Genomic DNA, 22,893 nt, shown 5'->3' with positions numbered 1-22,893 from the left:
AATAATTCACCTTTATTTGTGCCAGTAGATAACATTTGGTCATTCGACAACTTCAGGCCATGCTTTTTCTCAAGAGTCTGTAAATGGCTGTAAATTCAGTAATCATGGAATTGTTTCTAAATGACTGTTTACACCTGGATAATCTAGAGTGATTGTAAGTGTGATGATCATCTGCTAAATGAGCAACAACGACCACAATTCACTCCTTCAGTCAGTGAAGCTCCCACAGCCGTTCATGAGAGTTTAAATGCTGGGAATATTCCCATCTTCCCACAGGAGAAGAAGAAGCAAGCAGGAGGAATTACTCCAGGAGAAACTACGGACATACTATTGTAAAGATGGAGATTAAGGAAGAACCCTGCAGAATAAAAGATGAAGATACAGAGGAACAAATAGGTTGGTGTTTTCCTTCATTCTCTTTAATGACTGATGAGGAACATTAAGATGAAAACCGACATAACTATACATCTAAAACTAGATACTAGACTCAGTAGTAAACATGATTTGTGCAAAATGTTGAGATTTTGAACAATGTGTATTTTTGTTTCTCAAGTATCCTTTTATTAAATTATGGGAATTAAATTTGTTTATTTTAGACCTGATGGAAGTTCATGAAGACAAACAGCACCAGTTTCAAAAACCTCATTATTTCACAAATGAAGATGGAAATGCAGTCGTTTCAAAAACTGAAGAGAATTTCACACAGGAACCAGCTGGAAAATCTGGAGTCGAAGGATCTTTAACCTGCTGTGAGTGTGGAAAGAGTTTTGTATGTAAATATACCCTGAACCAACACATGATGATTCACACTGGAGAAAAGCCTTATACATGCTCTCAGTGTGGAAAGAGTTTCATTCGCAAAGGACACCTAAATGATCACATGAGGATTCACACTGGAGAAAAGCCTTATACATGCTCTCAGTGTGGAAAGAGTTTCGGTTACAAAAGTAATCTCAAAGATCATCTGCGCCGTCACTCTGGAGTGAGATCGTTCAGCTGTGATCAGTGTGAGAAAACATTTGTTTTTGAATCAAGCTTAAAAACACACATTCAAACTCATACTGGTCTGAAGCCTCACTTTTGTTCTGTCTGTGGAAAGAGTTTTTCACAACTTGGATCTTTAAAAGTGCATGAGCGTATTCATACTGGTGTGAGACCTTATGTGTGCTCTGACTGTGGAAAGAGCTGCACTTCATCCAGCAACTTAATAAAACACCAGAGAGTTCACACTGGAGAGAAACCGTACAAGTGTTCACACTGTGAAAAGAGTTTCTCTCAGCCGGGAAGCCTGAAAGCTCATGAGAGAATTCATACTGGAGAGAAACCATACAAGTGTTCACACTGTGAAAAGAGTTTCTCTCAGCCAGGAAGCCTGAAAGCTCATGAGGGAATTCACACTGGAGAGAAGCCGCACCAGTGCTCTTCATGTGGGAAGAGTTACAGTTATTTATCTAATCTACTGAAACATAAGAAAAATCATTGCCCGAATGTGTCTAAGTGAGCAAAGTTCACTTACATAACTTGTAAATAAGCAAAAGATGGAATAACCTTTGCAGTAATTCAATCTAAAATTAGTATTGAAGTTTGACAAGGGGAACCGGTTAAAATGGTTGTGAATTGCATTCTATGTGTTGAATGTTTTGTTCTTTCGACACCCGTATTGATCCTCTGTTGTGTTTCACATGCGCAGTAAACACTGAGGGCCCTATTTTAACGATTCTCTTCAAATGCCAGTTGCGCTCGCGCCATGGCGGATTCGCTAATTACATGACGGAATTTGATAGTGGAAAGACCGAACGCGTCTCCAGAGCACAAACAGATCTGCTCGTGCGAGGGGTAAAAGTGCATAAGTAGACCATCTACTGGACAAGCCGGATTCACCATATCTTTATGTACACAGTAATAATCTTTTACATTGTAATCTTTTTATTTTAATATTTGGCATGTTTGTGTGCTGCTGCGTGTCCCTGTGTGTTTAAAGGTGTACTATGCAGGTTTTTTACCTTGACTGAACAGGTTCGGAGTAATTGGAAGGGTTATATTCCTTTTTTCGGCTTGAATGGTGGTCGTCTCGCACCCGCCTGTCGCCTGTGAGCGGAAAAAACACCCTTGCAACTTTGGGCCGCCGGGCCGCCGGATGCAGCTTCAGGAAGTATCAGGTCTCGCGATGTAACAAATTTCTTTACAGCAAAAAAATCTGCTAAAATTCTGTCATTATTGCGCTCCCTCACGTTGTTCGAACCCGAATGAAGAAGACGTTGTAAAGAATGTCCCGTCTGCTTTGATGTCGTTGATCTACTAGTCTCTGGTATCTGAGAGTCGCCAACAAGTTTTTCGACAGTGTTGTCAAATATCTATTCCGAAGCTGTAGGGGGAGCTCTATAGAGAAACCTGCGAGCAAAAAGCGAGAATACACTCCTGAACACCCCTCGTTTTCAGACGGGTGCAAATGCATTCGCTATTTAGACAACCGCAGGACCTGAGGACGTGAAAATGATAACTGCGTAGGACTAAAACCAGCAAAAAAACACTTGCGTGTGGTATATGTAAGATAGGGCCCTGAGTGTTACCTTTATACAAAATTAACTGAACAATAAAGCAACAATGTGAAAATACTTGTGTCAGTGTCATCGCTCAAGCAGTGCATGGTCATCTCACACAGATGTACAGGAATAATAGTTCAGAAAACTAGTGTGTTGCCAATGCCATAACACTATGATTTATGAAGGGATGTTTTGTTTCTTTCTGGTTTCATTATTTTCATTGTACATATGAGGCATTTGTGAAACAATGGCAACAATAGTCTATCAAATATCATTCATCATCATATCATGCATATCATTCATATTAGTCTCGCTGTTTAGAGGTGATGCATTGAGAACATACTGACGACTTTATTAGATTGAATCACTGTCTGTACATTGTCAAAATTTGAGAAATATAAATTAATAAAACTTGTGATTTATCCAGTGACCTCAGGTAACAACTGTAAGGATGGATTTTTCCCAAAGACTGAATTCAAGAATTTAAACCTGCAATAAAACAATAAAAACTCACTAATCTGCAAAAGAGATCTAAGGGACAGAGAGCACAACACAACTGACCCAATCTGATCTCTAACCCCAAACTCAGGCGTGACCCAAAAGGGTCCAACGAAAGCTGAATAAATATTTGGGTGCTAGATGTTTATTGTTCTTTTGTTACACCGCCTTGGGTATTTAAAGGGGATTGGCAAACCACTCTGTGAAGCATCTGTAAACAGAACTTCTCACACTATTGTTGTGTGTCTCTATTGCCAGGTATGCTGACTTTGTATTTTATGCTGATCAGTTATGTATTGTGTATTCTTTTTAATATGTTTAACTCTACCTGGTAAAATAAATGTTACATCTTGATTTATTCTGAAGTATTCTGATATCATTATTTTAGTAGGTTATAGTAGGCTGGTGCTACCGCAAATCTTGCAGGATAGGTCAAACTAAAGGCGCATGTATGAATGGAGCAGTAGGCACGTCATCTTGAAGACCTTTTGATTTCTGTGTATTACTGATTTAGCAAGTTGTATGGAAATGGCTAAAATCAACTACACTTTTTGTATGAGTGAGCAGTAGGCAACCGACTTAAAGGTATTAGTTAACCCTACATCCTCTGACTAATTTCAGAACTGACAAGTTTTGTGTCCGTGAGAAACACGACGCGGCCGACGTGATCTCTGTGCGGCATTGGGTCCATAATGAAAAGATAAATGAAAGATAAGAAACTAAGAATAATCAAAGATCTAAACTAAATCACAATTATAGCTTTGATCAGCTGTTAAGATAAAATAAGTAAAAGATAAATATTCATTCAGATTTGGAGTCAGATTAAATTCTATTTGGAGTCAGATTAAATTCTATTTGGAGTCAGATTAAATTCTTTTTGGAGTCAGAATTAAAATTCGAGATTAACTGTTTTAATAAATTAAGTGATCTTTCCAGAAAACGCCCGAAACGTCTTACACGCTGTACTTCCTTCGACCATATCATTGGATTCCGTCGTTGGGCCATTGGGTGGACCTTACACAACCACATCCAGAAACACACAGATAGAAAGTGATCTTTAAAAAGACGCATTTCTATCTGTGTAAGCTCTTTTAGGGACTGCTCTCGCTGGTGCTGAAGCACGCAGGGGAACGGTCACCGTGAACACAGACAGGAATGTGCACCTGTCTGTGCGCCGTTGCTCTCTCACTGGTCTTACCACTGCACATCTTACCAGCTGTGACAACAGCTTTTTTTGTTTTTGTCCAATTCAAAAAACAAAAAAAGAGAGAGAGAAAGAGAGAGAAGAGAAGAGAAGACCGCTCGCGCTGCTGTGCTGTCACACCCGCACCAAAGTGGAGAAGTCCTGAAGAGGCTCGTCTTATTTCACAAAGCTGACTTGACAGGTTTGAAGAAAGCGTCGACTGAAGTGCTTGGCTCCGAAACAAAAAGCTAAAGTGTGATCACCCAGCTGCTCGTTATATACCTGCGCTGCGAGGCTGCACAGCTGATGCAAATGATTGCACGCCAATGTGTATTGGCTTGTTTTAAGTTTCACTCTCCTCTCTAGCGAGATTCCTATTAGTCGGTCAAGACATACGTCAAAGTGACCGACTGATAGGGAACCTTGCTTTCTATCCCAGGGACCAGCTTTTGCCATCGAGTTTCGCTCTAGACAGATGCTTCTCTCACGGGCTGGGGAGCGGTAATCGCTCAGCGCAGGGTCTTTGGAGGAGTCATCATCTTTCGTGGCACATAAACTGCCTTGAGATGTTGGCGTTCTTCAATGCGTTGAGACATTTCCTTCCAGACCTGAGGGATTATGTGCTTGTTCGCACAGACAACACGTCGGTGGTCTCCTATATAAATTATCAAGGGGGTCTGCGTTCATGTCCACTTTGCAAACTGGTACACCAGGTTTCTCTTGTGGTCCCTCTTGTGGACATCAGAATATAGGAGCAGACATTCTGTCGAGACAGGGGTTGGGCCCGGGGAATAGAGGCTCCACACCGAGGTAGTGGAGCACATTTGGGGAGTTTATGGCCAGGCACAGGTGGATCTGTTCGTGTCTCAGGTTACGACACACTGTCCACTTTGGTTTTATCTCACGCATCCAGCCCCATTGGGTCTGGATGACATCCTTTTCCCCCGATCGCTCTGCTCCCAGGAGTTCTGGAGAAGGTCCGCCTGGACGGAGTGAGTGTTCTGTTAGTAGCTCCGTACTGGCCAAGCCGAGTGTGGTTTTCGAACCTGATATCCCTTCTCGACGGCTCTCCCTTGGAGCTGCCGGTCAGGAGGGACCTTCTATCTCAGGCGGAGGGAGCAATCCTTCATCCCCGCCCAGAAACATTCAACCTGTGGGTCTGGCCTCTGAGGGGGCCCGACTCTTAGACTCTGGTCTCTCAACCGTTTTAGCTATGAAAGAGGTGGTGAGATTGGAGTTGGAAGGGGAGAGGGCGAACGAACTCATCATCGGAGTCTGAATAGTCGCAGACGATAAGGGTATCGTTGGACATGGTGGATTAGCAGTGAACACGAGCAATTGTTGTCGCGTCGGCATCTGCGAACTCAAACATGTGTAAGTACTGATCTTTTATACAGAAAGTATAAAGACGTGATTGGATAGAAATTAAGGTAATAAGTGACGTAGTAATTAAGTCTTCCTGGCAGAACTTAAGCTAAAGCTTTCATTTGTTGTGTTCTCCTCTTCTCTGCTGCCATCTTTACTCTTAACTAGGTTAGGATCCCTCACCAGTGCTCTTAAATAATTTAGGAGCTGAGACCTAGTCTTAACACTTAGAAACCTTTATGATTCACACCTATTCTTAAGTTTAAATAAGAGTAGAATTATGTCATTCTTACAATTTTGACACACTAAAGACTAAAATTTTACTCTGAGCGACTTTATACATTCGGCCATTCGGCCACATTCAGTATGAGTTCAACATACTCGCGTTGAGCCAGGGCAGGAGTACAGCAGCAGAATATGCTTTGACATTTCGTACTCTAGCAGCACAAACCGACTGGGTGGAGAGCACGCTTAAACTGCTCTTTCGCAAGGGACTCAGCTTGGAGTTGCAATCCGAACTGGCCTGTCGAGATGAAGGGAGATCGCTGAATCAATTCATTGAGCTAACCATTCAGATTGACAATCTGATTCGTTCACGTCGTCCACTCAGAACGGTACCAACCAGCACACAATATCCAGTCACTCTTTCTCAAACTGAACCCATGCAGCTCGGATATCTGACTCCGGAAGAACGAGAACGCTGCATACGTCAAAATCTCTGCCTCTATTGCGGTCAACCGGGCCACCTGAGGGCTTCTTGTCCCACAAGACCACCTCTTCGGAATTCCTCTTCGGTGAGTCCATGTGTTTAAGCACATCACTCCAGTTCTTATATCAAAGTACCTATAGTATTATCTCTAGAGGGCAATCAAATATCCACATCAGCTCTATTAGACTTCATGCCTCATGAGTTTGCTCAACAACAACAACAACTCCCACTAATCTGCTGCAATTCTCAATTGGCAGGGGAGGCGCTAGATGGACGGCCTATCGGTGATGGAAGGGTTCTGCACACCACCGTGGACCTGACAAAACTTTTGTACCTCAGAATCTCTGTCAGAAAGTACTACAGCAAGTTCACTCTTCACTCAGCTCCGGTCATCCTGGAATTGCTGCCACTGTTCACCTGCTTCAGAACAGCTTTTGGTGGCCAACCTTGTGGGCAGACACCATAAAATTAATTAACGAATGCATCACCTGTAACACAAGCAAACATCTCAGACAATTACCATCTGGTCTACTACAACCATTGCCAGTTCCCCACCGACCATGGTCCAATCTTGCCATAGACTTTATTACCGACCTCCCCAAGTCCAATGGGAATATCACAATACTCATTGTCATAGATCGCTTCTCCAAGGCCTGCCGTTTAATTCCACTTCCCAAGCTGCCTACAGCATTTGAGACTGCCGAACTCATGTGCAACTTTGTGTTTCGCTTCTATGGCCTTCCTGAGGACATCGTGTCAGACCGAAGGCCCCAATTCACATCCAGAGTATGGTCAGCATTCTTCCAACAACTCAACACCAACATTAGCCTAACTTCAGAATATCACCCACAATCGAATGGTCAAGCAGAACGTCTCAATCAGGAGATCACCCGGTTCCTCAGATCCTATTGTCATCAGAACCAAGCAGACTGGAGCCGATTCCTCATGTGGGCTGAGTATGCACAGAACTCACTCCAGAAACCCTCCACCGGACTAACTCCATTCCAATGTGTAATGGGTTTCCAACCTCCCCTATTTCCATGGTCAGGGGAACCTACAGAGGTAACCTCTGTCAACGACTGGCTCCAGAGAAGCGAAGACATCTGGAATCAGGCTCACAACCACTTGCTACATGCTGTCAGGAGACTAAACGAGAAAAAACTCTGTCACAAACGAGACTCCAGCGGTTCCTCCTGCTCACCACCAGAGGGAACCCTCTCCTGAATATTAAACCATTTGAACCATTCCCACATACCTGGCACTGATTACCTTTGCACCTCACTTTCATCAGTGGACTATTTAAGGTGCTCTCAGACTCTCCCTAATTGCGAAGTTTTGTATTTACTCTGGTGGTCATCTCTGAGCGTTTCTTCCCGTGGATTACTTTTGGACTGTCTATTCTCGTCTTGATTCTTTGCTGCCTGCCGTGGACTATATTCTAGACTGATTTATTTAAGTTTGCTGCCTGCCCTGACCTTATGCCTGTTTCTGGATTACGAGTTGCCTTATCTCTGCTGTTGTGTTTGCTGGTGATTGACCCTGATTGTACGACCAAGATTATAATACAACTGCAAATGGATCCTCACTCTCCTGAAGCTTCATTTCACATATTATGAGAGGAAACGCCTCTTTAAATATACATAGAAGAACAATTGGTGAAACTTTTTTTTCAAAAGTATCAGTTATTACTACTACTGGTTCATTAGCAATGCCGAATACAATGTTAAACCCCCTTGATTTATTATAAGCTAAATTAAACATATTCATTACCTAAATAAATTACAAGTTTTATTCATTTTTATTTCTCACATTTTCACAATGTGCAGAGAGTGATTCAATCTAATAAATTCTTCAATATGTTCTCAATGCATCACCTCTAAACAGCGAGACTAATATTAATGATATGCGCGATATGATATATGAATGATTTTCGATAGACTATTGTTGCCAATGTTTCACAAATGTTTCATATGTAATGAAAATAATTAAACCAGAAAGAAACAAAACACATCCCTTCATAAAACATAGTGTTTTATGGCATCACACTAGTTTTCTGAACTATTATTCTTGTACATCTGTGTGAGATGACCATGCACTGCTTGAGCGATGACACGGACACGAGTATTTTCACATTGTTGCTTTATTGTTCAGTTCATCTTGTGTACAGGTAACACTCAGTGTTTACTGCGCATGGGCAACACAACAGAGGATCAATACGGGTGTCGGAGAACAAAACATGAAACACTTACAATGCAATTCACAACCATTTTAACCAGTTCTCCTTGTCAAACAATCAAACTTCAATACTAATTTTAGATTAACTGTATTAAAGGTTATTCCATCTTTTGCTTATTTACTAATTTTGGAAGTGAACTTTGCTCACTTAGACACCTTCGGGCAATGATCTTTCTTATGTCTCAGTAGAGTAGGAAAATGGCTGTAACTCTTTCCACATGAAGAGCACTGGTGCGGCTTCTCTCCAGTGTGAACTCTCTCATGAGCTTTCAGGTTTCCTGACTGAGAGAAACTCTTTCCACAGTGTGAACACTTGTACGGTTTCTCTCCAGTATGAACTCTCTGGTGTTTTATTAAGTCGCTGGATGTAGGGAAGGTCTTTCCACAGTCAAAGCACACATAAGGTCTCACACCAGTATGAACAAGCTCATGCACTTTTAAACACTTCAGTCGTGTAAAACTCTTTCCACATACAGAACAAAAGTGAGGCTTCACAGCAGCATGAATGTGAATGTGTGTTTTTAAGTCTGATTCAAAAACAAATGTTTTCTCACACTGATCACAGCTGAATGATCTCACTCCAGAGTGACGGCGCAGATGATATTTGAGATGACTTTTCTGAACGAAACTCTTTCCACACTGAGTGCATGAATAAGGCTTTTCTCCAGTGTGAATCCTCATGTGTATGTTCAGGGCTGATTTACATACTAAACTCTTTCCACACTCAGAGCAGGTGAAAGATCCTTTGACTCCAGATTTTCCAGCTTGTTTCTGTGTGAACTTCTCTTCAGTCTTTGAAACAACTGCATTTCCATCTTCATTTGTGAAATAATGAGGTTTTTGAAACTGATGCAGTTTGTCTTAAGTAAACAAATAAAATTCACATAATTCAATAAATGGATAAATACAAATAAATATTGTTCAAAATCTCAATTTAGCACAAATCCAGTTTACTACTGAGTCTAGTATCTAGTTTTAGATGTATAGTTATATGTCAGTTTTCATCTTAATGTTCCTCATCAGTCATTAAAGAGAATGAAGGAAAACACCAACCTATTTGTTCCTCTGTATCTTCATCTTTTATTCTGCAGGGTTCTTCCTTAATCTCCATCTTTACAATAGTATGTCCGTAGTTTCTCCTGGAGTAATTCCTCCTGCTTGATTCTTCTTCTCCTGTGGGAAGATGGGAATATTCCCAGCATTTAAACTCTCATGAACGGCTGTGGGAGCTTCACTGACTGAAGGAGTGAATTGTGGTCGTTGTTGCTCATTTAGCAGATGATCATCACTCTTACAATCACTCTAGATTATCCAGGTGTAAACAGTCGTTTAGAAACAATTCCATGATTACTGAATTTACAGCCATTTACAGACTCTTGAGGAAAAGCATGGCCTGAAGTTATCGAAATGAGCAAATGTTATGTACTGGCACAAATAAAGGTGAATTATTACCTATGGAGATTGATGGGTACTTAAGATCATCTCTCAATGCAAATCATCAAACAATACGTATATCTCCTCATTTTTTTAATTAAGGCATTAAGATCAATTTCCAAAAGATTTTTGATCCTCTCTTTTAGGCAACTTTAGCATGGGTGTCTAAACTTATGCATAGCACTGTGTGTGTGTGTATGTGTGTGTGTGTGTGGTACAGGTCAAAAGTTTTGACACATTACTATTTTTAATATTTTTGAAAGTCAAGTCAAGTCATCTTCATTTATATAGTGCTTTTAACAATGTAGGTTGTTTCAAAGCTGCTTTACAGTGATAAACGTTTAATTTAAGGTACAGATTGTTTTGGCTTTATAGCGGTCCTTGAATAATGTTATTTTCCAGCTAAAGTTAGTTTTGATTGATTCACTTCCGGCGAAATGATAATTTGTTAATAAATTAGAGACCGCTAAGACGACACCGTTCTCTCTACACAGACGTTAAACTTTGAAAGAAGTTTATTATGGTCATCAAATATGCATTTGATCAAAATACAGTAAAAAACAGTATTATTGTGAAATATTACTATGGGCCCTATCTTGCACCCAGCGCAATTGACTTTGAACACCGACGCATGTATCATTCCTATTTTGCACCCGCGCACAGCGGACTTTTTTCTCCACAGACGCACGTCGGTAAATTAGGGAATGAACTTGCGCTCGCGGGGGCGGTTCAGCGCAAAGAGGAGGCGTGTTCCGGCGCAAAACTCCCCTGGTGCTATTTTCCAGTTTTAGAAAGCAATTGCGCCACAGACCAGGAAAAAAACAGTCTAAAGACAGTGGCGCGTTGCGCGTTAGTGATATGGTATTTTAAGGGCGCGTGCTTGGCCATAATGTAGCCTAGTGTGTTAACGCGCATCCACTTTGATTCTCTAATATAAACAGATGCAGCAGTTTTCATTTTTGCAAATCATACATTATTCCAAGGAAAAATATTAACACACGAGGGAAATCATTGTTGTGTCCGTGAAGATGTGAAAAAGATCTATCTAGATATGAAAAAAAAAAATCTAGATTAGGCTACACATTTACCCAAATTATACGCCTGTTTAACCGAAGCTAAATTGAGTGAGTTTCTCCCATCATCCCCAATGTCACTTCTCTGTGTTTTACGGCCCTGACGAGAACGTCGGTTTCCTCGGTTGTGAACCGCTCCTGGCATGCGCCGGCAAACCCGCCGTTATAATAGCAATCCGCCGTGGAACAAGCGCGCCGGCTCTTAAAGGGAATGTGAGAGGACGCTCTGATTGGTTTATTTCACGTTACGCCCAAACCACACCTATGAATAATGAAGCTACTTCAGACCAACTCCTTTTAGATTTGCGTCGAGCGCAAGAGTAATTTATCCGCCGGGAAAATAGCAACAGCGCCGGGATCCGCCCACAAAGTTACTTGCGCTTTGACACTTGCGTTTCAGATCGTTAAAATAGGGCCCTATAACTTAAAATAATGGAAGTTTTTTTTTCTGATGGTATTTGTGAAGAACCTGTAGAACACTTTTCTATTTATTTTTGTATTTGTAATCGTATATAAGTTAATGTATTTCTTTTTGATAAAATGGAAACATATGTGAGGTGCATATTAATGTTTTTTGTCTGTCTTCACTTTGTGCTTCTTTGGATTTGTTTGGATTTCAATGTTCTCAGCAGATTTAGAGCCGATTCTTCAACCATGAAACCTTGAAATGACTGAGAATGACAACAAATACTGCCATCAAGAGACAAATCTGTGGAATTACAAATGTTCACTTTATATAGAAACAATGATTTATGATGATGACGAGACACAGAATCTGCTTCAAAGGACGAGTGAGAATGAAGGTAATACAATAATTCACCTTTATTTGTGCCAGTACATAACATTTGCTCATTTGGACAACTTCAGGCCATGCTTTTCCTCAAGAGTCTGTAAATGGCTGTAAATTCAGTAATCATGGAATTGTTTCTAAACGACTGTTTACACCTGGATAATCTAGAGTGATTGTAAGTGTGATGATCATCTGCTAAATGAGCAACAACGACCACAATTCACTCCTTCAGTCAGTGAAGCTCCCACAGCCGTTCATGAGAGTTTAAATGCTGGTGAATATTCCCATCTTCCCACAGGAGAAGAAGCAGCAAGCAGGAGGAATTACTCCAGGAGAAACTACGGACATACTATTGTAAAGATGGAGATTAAGGAAGAACCCTGCAGAATAAAAGATGAAGATACAGAGGAACAAATAGGTTGGTGTTTTCCTTCATTCTCTTTAATGACTGATGAGGAACATTAAGATGAAAACCGACATATAACTATACATCTAAAACTAGATACTAGACTTTTTTAATTGCTATTTGAAAATCTAATTTGAGATTTTGAACAATATTTATTTTTGTTTCTCATTTAAACTTTTATTGAATTATGTGAATTTTATTTGTTTATTTTAAATTTGTTTATTTCAGACGAACAGCATCAGTTTCAAAAACCTCATTATTTCACAAATGAAGATGGAAATGCAGTCGTTTCAAAGACTGAGGAGAATTTCACACAGAAACAAGCTGGAAAATCTGGAGTCAAAGGATCTTTCACCTGCTCTGAGTGTGGAACGAGTTTCGCATGTAAATCAGCCGTGAACATACACATGAGGATTCACACTGGAGAAAAGCCTTATACCTGCACTCAGTGTGGAAAGAGTTTCATTAGCAAAGGAAACCTAAATAATCATATGAGGATTCACACTGGAGAAAAGCCGTTCAGTTGCACTCAGTGTGGAAAGAGTTTCAGTCAGAAAAGAAATCTCCGAGATCATCTGCGCCGTCACTCTGGAGTGAGATCATTCAGCTGTGATCAGTGTGAGAAAACATTTGTTGTGGAATCGAGCTTAAGAAAACACATTCAAACTCATACTGGTCTGAAGCCTCACTTTTGTTCTGTATGTGGAACGAGTTTTTCACAACTTGGAGCTTTAAAAGTGCATGAGCGTATTCATACTGGTGTGAGACCTTATGTGTGCTTTGACTGTGGAAAGACCTTCAATTCATCCAGCCACTTAAAATTACACCAGAGAGTTCACACGGGAGAGAAACCGTACAAGTGTTCACACTGTGGAAAGAGTTTCTCTCTGTCAGGAACCTTGAAAGATCATGAGAGAGTTCACACTGGAGAGAAGCCGCACCAGTGCTCTTCATGTGGGAAGAGTTACAGCCACTTATCAAATCTAAAGAAACACAAGAAAAATAATTGCCCGAAGGTGTCTATCTTCCATAACTTGTAAATAATCAAAAGATGGAATAACCTTTAATACAGTAATTTCATCTAAATTTAGTATTGAAGTTTGATTGTTTGACAAGGAGAACTGGTTAAAATTGTTGTGAATTGCATTGTAAGTGTTGCATGTTTTGTTCTCCGACACCAGTATTGATCCTCTGTTGTGTTGCACATGCGCAGTAAACACTGAGTGTTACCTGTACACAAGATTAACTGAACAATAAAGCAACAATGTCAAAATACTCATGTCAGTGTCATCGCTCAAGCAGTGCATGGTCATCTCACACAGATGTACAAGAATAATAGTTCAGAAAACTAGTGTGATGCCATACAACACTATGATCTATGAAGGGATGTGTTTTGTTTATTTCTGGTTTAATTATTTTCATTGTACATGAAACATTTGTGAAACAATGGCAACAATAGTCTATCAAAAGTCATTCATATATCATATCGCGCATATCATTCATATGCATGGACGGGCCTCGATAGACCGCACAGATATAGCCACGTTAGGCCGGACATAGACAGGCCTCGATAGACCGCACAGATATAGCCACGTTAGGCCGGACATAGACAGGCCTCGATAGACCGCACAGATATAGCCACGTTAGGCCAGACATATACAGGCCTCGATAGACCGCACAGATATAGCCACATTAGGCCGGACATAGACAGGCCTCGATAGACCGCACAGATATAGCCACGTTAGGCTATACATAGACAGGCCTCTATAGACCACACAGATATAGCCACGTTAGGCCAGACATATACAGGCCTCGATAGACCGCACAGATATAGCCACGTTAGGCCGGACATATACAGGCCTCGATAGACCGCACAGATATAGCCACATTAGGCCGGACATAGACAGGCCTCGATAGACCGCACAGATATAGCCACGTTAGGCTATACATAGACAGGCCTCTATAGACCACACAGATATAGCCACGTTAGGCCAGACATATACAGGCCTCGATAGACCGCACAGATATAGCCACGTTAGGCCGGACATATACAGGCCTCGATAGACCGCACAGATATAGCCACGTTAGGCCGGACATATACAGGCCTCGATAGACCGCACAGATATAGCCACGTTAGGCCGGACATATACAGGCCTCGATAGACTGCACAGATATAGCCACGTTAGGCCGGACATAGACAGGCCTCGATAGACCGCACAGATATAGCCACGTTAGGCCGGACATATACAGGCCTCGATAGACTGCACAGATATAGCCACGTTAGGCCGGACATATACAGGCCTCGATAGACCGCACAGATATAGCCACGTTAGGCCGGACATATACAGGCCTTGATAGACCGCACAGATATAGCCACGTTAGGCCGGACATAGACAGGCCTCGATAGACCGCACAGATATAGCCACGTTAGGCCAGACATAGACAGGCCTCGATAGACCGCACAGATATAGCCACGTTAGGCCAGACATAGACAGGCCTCGATAGACTGCACAGATATAGCCACGTTAGGCCAGACATATACAGGCCTCGATAGACCGCACAGATATAGCCACGTTAGGCCAGACATAGACAGGCCTCGATAGACCGCACATATATAGCCACGTTAGGCCGGACATATACAGGCCTCGATAGACCGCACAGATATAGCCACGTTAGGCCAGACCAGAGCCATAGAGAGAAAGAGTTGCGACAGTCCCATAGAACTCCGTTGTAAAAAATGGTGGCGCTTTTAACCGCCTATTTCCGGGATTTGAAGATCAGAATAGTTCCAAACACTGTCATTTGTGCGTTGAACCCATTCACTTACATTGCTGCGCGTTGAGTTGTTCCAGAGATAACTTGCTGAAATATCGACCTCTTTTGAACTGTCAACTATCTATACTGTTTCAGAGGCCCTTTGCGATGCTTATACTGGTCTTCATTTGTATATGTACAGCGTAATTATTTATATTTTATCTTGGTTGTTTCAACCAATTTTTTAGCATTGCCTGCTTGCTAGTTAGCTAGCGCGACTTCGCCAGCTGTGAATGTAGCATCTAATTAGTTTGGTAATGAATCGCTACCACCTTTATAGCAACTTTTATTTGATTGAATTTTTGGGATATACTAACTTTTCATTTGTTGTCTTGAGTGAAGCGGTAGACCACACAGATAGACCACACCGATAGACCACACCGATAGACCACACAGATAGACCACACCGATAGACCATACAGATAGACCACACAGATAGACCACACAGATAGACCACATCGATAGACCACACAGATAGACCACACAGATAGACCACACAGATAGACCACACAGATAGACCACACAGATAGACCACACAGATAGACCACACAGATAGACCACACAGATAGACCACACAGATAGACCACACAGATAGACCACACAGATAGACCACACAGATAGACCACATCGATAGACCACACAGATAGACCACACAGATAGACCACACAGATAGACCACATCGATAGACCACACAGATAGACCACACAGATAGACCACATCGATAGACCACACAGATAGACCACACAGATAGACCACACAGATAGACCACATCGATAGACCACACAGATAGACCACACAGATAGACCACACCGATAGACCACACAGATAGACCACACAGATAGACCACACAGATAGACCACACCGATAGACCACACAGATAGACCACACAGATAGACCACATCGATAGACCACACAGATAGACCACACAGATATACCACATCGATAGACCACACAGATAGACCACACAGATAGACCACACAGATAGACCACATCGATATAGACCACACAGATATATGTGCGTTAGGCCAAACATAGACAGGCCTCGATAGACCACACAGAGCAGGCCACCAACGGCCATACGTAGACTGCCACATATTCTGAAACAAGCCTTGAAAAGAGGTGCTCTGTTAGGTAATATAAATAGCCCCATACGGAAATGTAATTGTGGCGAGCAGGACAAGGTCGAGGGACGTGAGAGCGGCGCGAGACCGGTGGCGTGATTTAATGATGAGCGACACCTGCGCGATGCACCGGTCTCGTATCTCTCACGGAGGAGCGGAGGCATAAAAGGAGGAGCGACGACAGTGAAGATCGAGAGAGGACAGGCCTGTGTTTTATTTCTGTAGCCAGCAGTCGTCCGCGAGGGACTGCTGGCTTATGCTTTCATTTTGTATTTGTTTATTTATTTATTAAAATGTTTGAACGTTCGCCGATTCCCGCCTCCTTCTTCCCATAACATCTAACCTTGTTACACTGGTGCCGAAACCCGGGAAGGAGGAGGAACGTGCTGTCAAAGAGCCCTCGCCGCTGTGGAATCCGCGGTGCCATCGAGCATGGTGGGCAGTTTCCGTCACCATGGACGCTCGAGGCGGCACGCTGGAGTTGCCCGGGAGATGGTCGAGCTCGTCGGGCCGTCTGCCCGAACCCGGAGGAGTCGTCGCCGTCCACCAGGCGGCCGGAGTGTCGAGCCGTTCACTGAGGGCTATCCAGTGTCACTGCCAGGCACCGCGGAGAAGATCGCCCAGCTGGTGGAGGTCCAGATGACAGCGCGTTGTGGGAACCGGACCAATATTATTATTATTTTTCCTCTCTCCCCTCTCTCGTCACTGTCGCTCCATGCTTCCGTCTCCTTTCTCTCGCCTCGTCTATCCATACCCCCACGTCCCGCGGCCACCGTGATCGGTTCCCCCGGAGGGAGGGGGAGGGGGGGAGTTGAGCGCAGTCTCGTGGGTACCCCCCGGCCTGCGAGGGGCGATGGGGGTATGTGGCGAGCAGGACGAGGTCGAGGGACGTGAGAGCGGCGCGAGACCGGTGGCGTGATTTAATGATGAGCGACACCTGCGCGACGCACCGGTCTCGTATCTCTCACGGAGGAGCGGAGGCATAAAAGGAGGAGCGACGACAGTGAAGATCGAGAGAGGACAGGCCTGTGTTTTATTTCTGTAGCCAGCAGTCGTCCGCGAGGGACTGCTGGCTTATGCTTTCATTTTGTATTTGTTTATTTATTTATTAAAATGTTTGAACGTTCGCCGGTTCCCGCCTCCTTCTTCCCATAACATCTAACCTTGTTACAGTAATATATGACATATATGTCCCTATATCGCTAGTGATGCCGTCATATATGCTAAATATAAGACAATATATTGCTATCACATATATACATATCTCTACATGTATGTTGATATAGGTTTTTAACATATATAAATTTGCCATAATAAATGAGTATATTGACATATATTAATATGATGTATATGATACTGTATGTTTTGACCATATGTCACCGATATGTTTAATTTATATATGCCAAACTATTTACTATTTAACTATTTATTTCAAGTCTACAGATCAAGTCTACATATCCACATTTCATTTCAATTTCTATCTCATTTTCGAATCTTATAAAGATTCTAAATCTAAATAAAATTTATTATTTTACTTCTTCTTGACCAGCTCATAAAAACAAAACAAATACTACACAAATTATATTTGAAAACTGATAATTATATATGTGACATGTATATGAAAAAACACTATTATACATATATAAAATATATGGGCTGGTTTTATATGTCAAGCTGTGAAGGGACAGAAATTATTATTGATTTTTGAAAGTGTTAAGGTAATGCCAGAACCTTGAGCATCGGTTTTGGAGTGTTTAAGAAAGAGTGTGAAGAATTTAGGTCCAAAGCGTAGGTCGGAAAAGGAAATGCCGCGGGTAGGATCGAATTTATTCGTTTCTGACGTGATTTCCCCTGGACGCATAAACCCGTAGAAGGCAGATAAAAACACTGCCTCTAGAAGGATATTAAGGTACGTGGAAAGAAGGCCAAGGCGGATAGAAATAATTAATCTTTGCAATAAAGTGGAGGGCAGGTTGTAGGATCCGGGTTGGCTGAGGGGCACAGCTGTCTGAAAGTCTGAAATCGTAATTGAGAGGGCGCATCAGCAATAACATTACAGTGGCCGGGTAAGTGTTCAGCTTTGATGATAAAGTTAAAAAGAACAGATTACCAAATTAACCGTCTCAGAAAAGGCATGATCGTATTGCAAGATGATCTACCTTTATTAATGATGGCGACTGTGGCTTCGTTATCGCAGAACATCATGATGCGTTTACGTGACCACTCTGGGCCCCAGATGACGCTGGCAACAGCTATAGGATATATCTCGTAAAGCGTCGGATGCTGTTTTAGGAAAGTCCTTAGGCCATTTTTCTGCTAACCATTGCCCTTGGAAGAACCCCCCGAAGCCGATGGAAGGAGCCGCGTCGGTGAATAATTGGAGTTGAAGCGATGATTCGAAATCATCTTTGTCGAAAAAAGAAGAGTTAACAACCGTGAGATGAAAGCCCTGCCTTGAGGAATGATTCTCATGGCGAAATTTAGGTGACCGAGTAGCGAAAGCAAATTGCGCTTTGATAAGGAATGTAGGGAGGAAAAAGATTCCAAGAAAGACCTGATTCTTGAAAGTCCTGAAAGTTCGGGGGGGGGGAGAGAAGCTTGCATTAGAACTGAATCTAGAGAAATCCTTAGAAATTCTAATGAAGTAGAGGGTCCCAAAGTTTTCTCGGCGGAGAGGGGAATGCCGACGTCACTAAAGATATGTTTGAGTATGTCGAGAATTGAAGATTGGGGAGATGGAAAATCGATTATCAGAAAGTCGTCGAGCAAATGAAGGACGAAAGGGAGCTTGCTGACGGTCCCTGGCCGCCCGATGGACTGCCGTCTCCGCCCTGGCCGCCCGATGGACTGCCGTCTCCGCCCTGGCCGCCCGATGGACTGTCTGCTTCGCCCTGGCCGCCCGATGGACTGTCTGCTTCGCCCTGGCCGCCCGATGTATACCATACACCATGTTTGTTTCTGTGATTGTGATTTCTGTGATTGTTGATTGGATTCCTTGTTTAATGTCACACCACTTCCTGAGGTCTGTTCTTGCTTGTTTCTCGTTTTGTTTTTGTTTTTGGATTGCCTGATTTTGACCCTTGCTTGGACTGGATTACAAATACGGATTATCCCAATAAAGCTGCGATTGGATCTTACCTTTTTCTGGTGTGTGTATCGTGACAAATAAAGTCGTCAATATGTTCTCAATGCATCACCTCTAAACAACGAGACTAATATGATATGCATGATATGATATATGAATGATTTTCGATAGACTATTGTTGCCAATGGTTCACAAATGTCACATATGTAATGAAAATAATTAAACCAGAAAGAAACAAAACACATCCCTTCATAAATCATAGTGTTTTATGGCAACACACTAGTTTTCTGAACTATTATTCTTGTACATCTGTGTGAGATGACCATGCACTGCTTGAGCGATGACACTGACACGAGTATTTTCACATTGTTGCTTTATTGTTCAGTTCATCTTGTGTACAGGTAACACTCAGTGTTTACTGCGCATGTGCAACACAACAGAGGATCAATACGGGTGTCGGAGAACAAAACATGCAACACTTACAATGCAATTCACAACAATTTTAACCAGTTCCCCTTGTCAAACAGAGGGGTTACCAGGATGTCATGTTCGGGGGGGCATTTGGCTTGTTTGGGGGGGCAACATAAACAATTGAAAAAAATCGGTGCAAAATTAAGCTATAGCTACTACACACAATCTGTTTTAGTGCATATTTTTGTGAAACTAAGAATTTAAATTATGATATGATTAGCAGAGGCAACATAACTTAAAAAAAAAAAAAAGAAAAAAAAAGTGGTGCTTGCCATATGCAATTATTATTATTATTTTACCGTTTGTGAACTATTGTATTCATGGATTTCATCAGGTCCCTGATACATCAAGTGTATCTATCTACAGGATTTGTATTACAATTTAAATGCAAAAGAAAAGGTATGAGTCTGCTGTTTTTGGTCAATTTTAAGTTTTAATTTAAAATGTTTGCGAATCAGATTTTAATATAAATACATGGTTAGGTATTAAAAAAAAAGTTTGGTTCCGGTTGATTGTCAGTTGAGGTCATGGGTCGGTAGGGATTTTTTTTTTTTTTTTCAGTGGCAGCAAGGGATAGGTTGGAAATTATTATTATGTATTATTACAATGTTGTTGATGATAAATTCAAAGTTATTTTTTTTCTTCAAAACTCTATAAATCCATCCATTTTATTTTTTTAAACGCTATCCATATTTTTTTTTCAAAAAATGTATGGTTTGTCTTTTTTAAAAAGTCTTTTTTTAAAAAAAACAATGTTAGGCTACGTGACAGTTCTCCGTTACGGACGCGAACGCTCTGAAAGCAGCACTAAAATAATTTAAAACTTTCACAGAGACCTCAAACAGAAAGCACACAGCCTTTCTTTAAAGCGAATTTCGTTTTGTATTAATTGTATCTTAATTTGAATCAATGTTTCATTAACCAATTTCCTGGATTTAATAAATAAAAAGTAAATATAGCAGACTATAGCAGATAATCACGACACGGAGACGCCGGCGCCTGCGCCTGAACTTGGCTTTCATCCATGAACCGAAACTCAGCGTAGACTACTCAACTCACAATGCAGCGGTAGAGTTACACTCACAGGTCACTGCACTTATTCGCAATCACAAAAGTTCATTATTTTCTCGTGCTTAAAAGCTCTGCCAGGTAAACATTTAATTGGCGTTCTGTTCTCACTTGATGCACTTTTTCTGAGCGCGTACGCCCGAAGCGCGCGCACACTATCAAACAGTGCCAAACTGGATTTTTGTTGGGTCAGACCCATTTGCTAGCGATGGAAAAATATGCACAAAACAATCCACTTTTAAATTTTAATTTATCATCAGATGGACAGATAATTTCTCAGGGGAGACAGGGCTTATCCTAGGGGAGGCACTGCCTCCCCCAGCCTCCCCCTAGACACGCCCCTGTTGTCAAACAATCAAACTTCAATACTAATTATAGATTAACTGTATTAAAGGTTATTCCATCTTTTGCTTATTTACTAATTTTGGAAGTGAACTTTGCTCACTTAGACACCTTCGGGCAATGATCTTTCTTATGTCTCAGTAGAGTAGGAAAATGGCTGTAACTCTTCCCACATGAAGAGCACTGGTGCGGCTTCTCTCCAGTGTGAACTCTCTCATGAGCTTTCAGGTTTCCTGACTGAGAGAAACTCTTTCCACAGTGTGAACACTTGTACGGTTTCTCTCCAGTGTGAACTCTCTGGTGTTTTATTAAGTCGCTGGATGTAATAAAGCTCTTCCCACAGTCAGAGCACATATAAGGTCTCACACCAGTATGAACAAGCTCATGCACTTTTAAACACTTCAGTCGTGTAAAACTCTTTCCACATACAGAACAAAAGTGAGGCTTCACAGCAGCATGAATGTGAATGTGTGTTTTTAAGTCTGATTCAAAAACAAATGTTTTCTCACACTGATCACAGCTGAATGATCTCTCTCCAGAGTGACGGCGCAGATGATCTTTGAGATGACTTTTCTGTACGAAACTCTTTCCACACTGAGTGCAGGTATAAGGCTTCTCCAGTGTGAATCCTCATGTGTCTGTTCAGGGCTGATTTACATACAAAACTCTTTCCACACTCAGAGCAGGTGAAAGATCCTTCGACTCCAGATTTTCCAGCTTGTTTCTGTGTGAAATTCTCTTCAGTCTTTGAAACAACTGCATTTCCATCTTCATTTGTGAAATAATGAGGTTTTTGAAACTGATGCAGTTTGTCTTAAATAAACAAATAAAATTCACATAATTCAATAAAAGGATAAATTAAAATAAATATTGTTCAAAATCTCAATTTAGCACAAATCCAGTTTACTACTGAGTCTAGTATCTAGTTTTAGATGTATTGTTAAATGTCAGTTTTCATCTTAATGTTCCTCATCAGTCATTAAAGAGAATGAAGGAAAACACCAACCTATTTGTTGCTCTGTATCTTCATCTTTTATTCTGCAGGGTTCTTCCTTAATCTCCATCTTTACAATAGTATGTCCGTAGTTTCTCCTGGAGTAATTCCTCCTGCTTGCTTCTTCTTCTCCTGTGGGAAGATGGGAATATTCCCAGCATTTAAACTCTCATGAACGGCTGTGGGAGCTTCACTGACTGAAGGAGTGAATTGTGGTCGTTGTTGCTCATTTAGCAGATGATCATCACACTTACAATCACTCTAGATTATTCAGGTGTAAACAGTCGTTTAGAAACAATTCCATGATTACTGAATTTACAGCCATTTACAGACTCTTGAGAAAAAGCATGGCCAGAAGTTATCGAAATGAGCAAATGTTATGTACTGGCACAAATAAAGGTGAATTATTACCTATGGAGATTGATGGGTACTTAAGATCATCTCTCAATGCAAATCATCAAACAATACAAAAAAGGTTGTATATCTCCTCATTTTTTAAATTAAGGCATTAAGATCAATTTCCAAAAGATTTTTGATCCTCTCTTTTAGGCAACTTTAGCATGGGTGTCTAAACTTATGCATAGCACTGTGTGTGTGTGTGTGTGGTACAGGTCAAAAGTTTTGACACATTACTATTTTTAATATTTTTGAAAGTCAAGTCAAGTCATCTTCATTTATATAGTGCTTTTAACAATGTAGGTTGTTTCAAAGCTGCTTTACAGTGATAAACGTTTAATTTAAGGTACAGATTGTTTTGGCTTT

At 41.4% G+C, this 22,893-nt stretch overlaps 2 protein-coding genes across 2 annotated transcripts in view; one reads left to right on the top strand and one right to left on the bottom strand.

The window, feature by feature from the left end:
* LOC306984771 (uncharacterized protein) overlaps window positions 1-22,393 on the bottom strand; it is a 102,037-nt gene extending 79,644 nt beyond the window's left edge. The window contains exon 1 of the transcript XR_013794611.1: window positions 22,144-22,393. The gene's annotated coding sequence lies outside the window, so the exon portion shown is untranslated. The remainder of the gene's footprint in view (window positions 1-22,143) is intronic.
* LOC306984562 (uncharacterized protein) lies at window positions 147-16,749 on the top strand (the record flags this gene model as incomplete). Its single annotated transcript, XM_079586036.1, has 4 exons — window positions 147-396; window positions 12,129-12,248; window positions 12,465-12,684; window positions 16,545-16,749. Exons 1-4 carry the CDS (start codon window positions 339-341, stop codon window positions 16,747-16,749), a joined length of 603 nt encoding a protein of 200 aa, XP_079442162.1. The 5' UTR covers window positions 147-338.
* Window positions 22,394-22,893: the final 500 nt, after the last annotated feature.

Source organism: Phoxinus phoxinus (genome assembly GCF_949152265.1).
Source record: "Phoxinus phoxinus genome assembly, chromosome: 17".
Lineage (NCBI taxonomy): Eukaryota > Metazoa > Chordata > Actinopteri > Cypriniformes > Leuciscidae > Phoxinus > Phoxinus phoxinus.
This window is presented reverse-complemented; position numbering and strand designations above follow the sequence as displayed.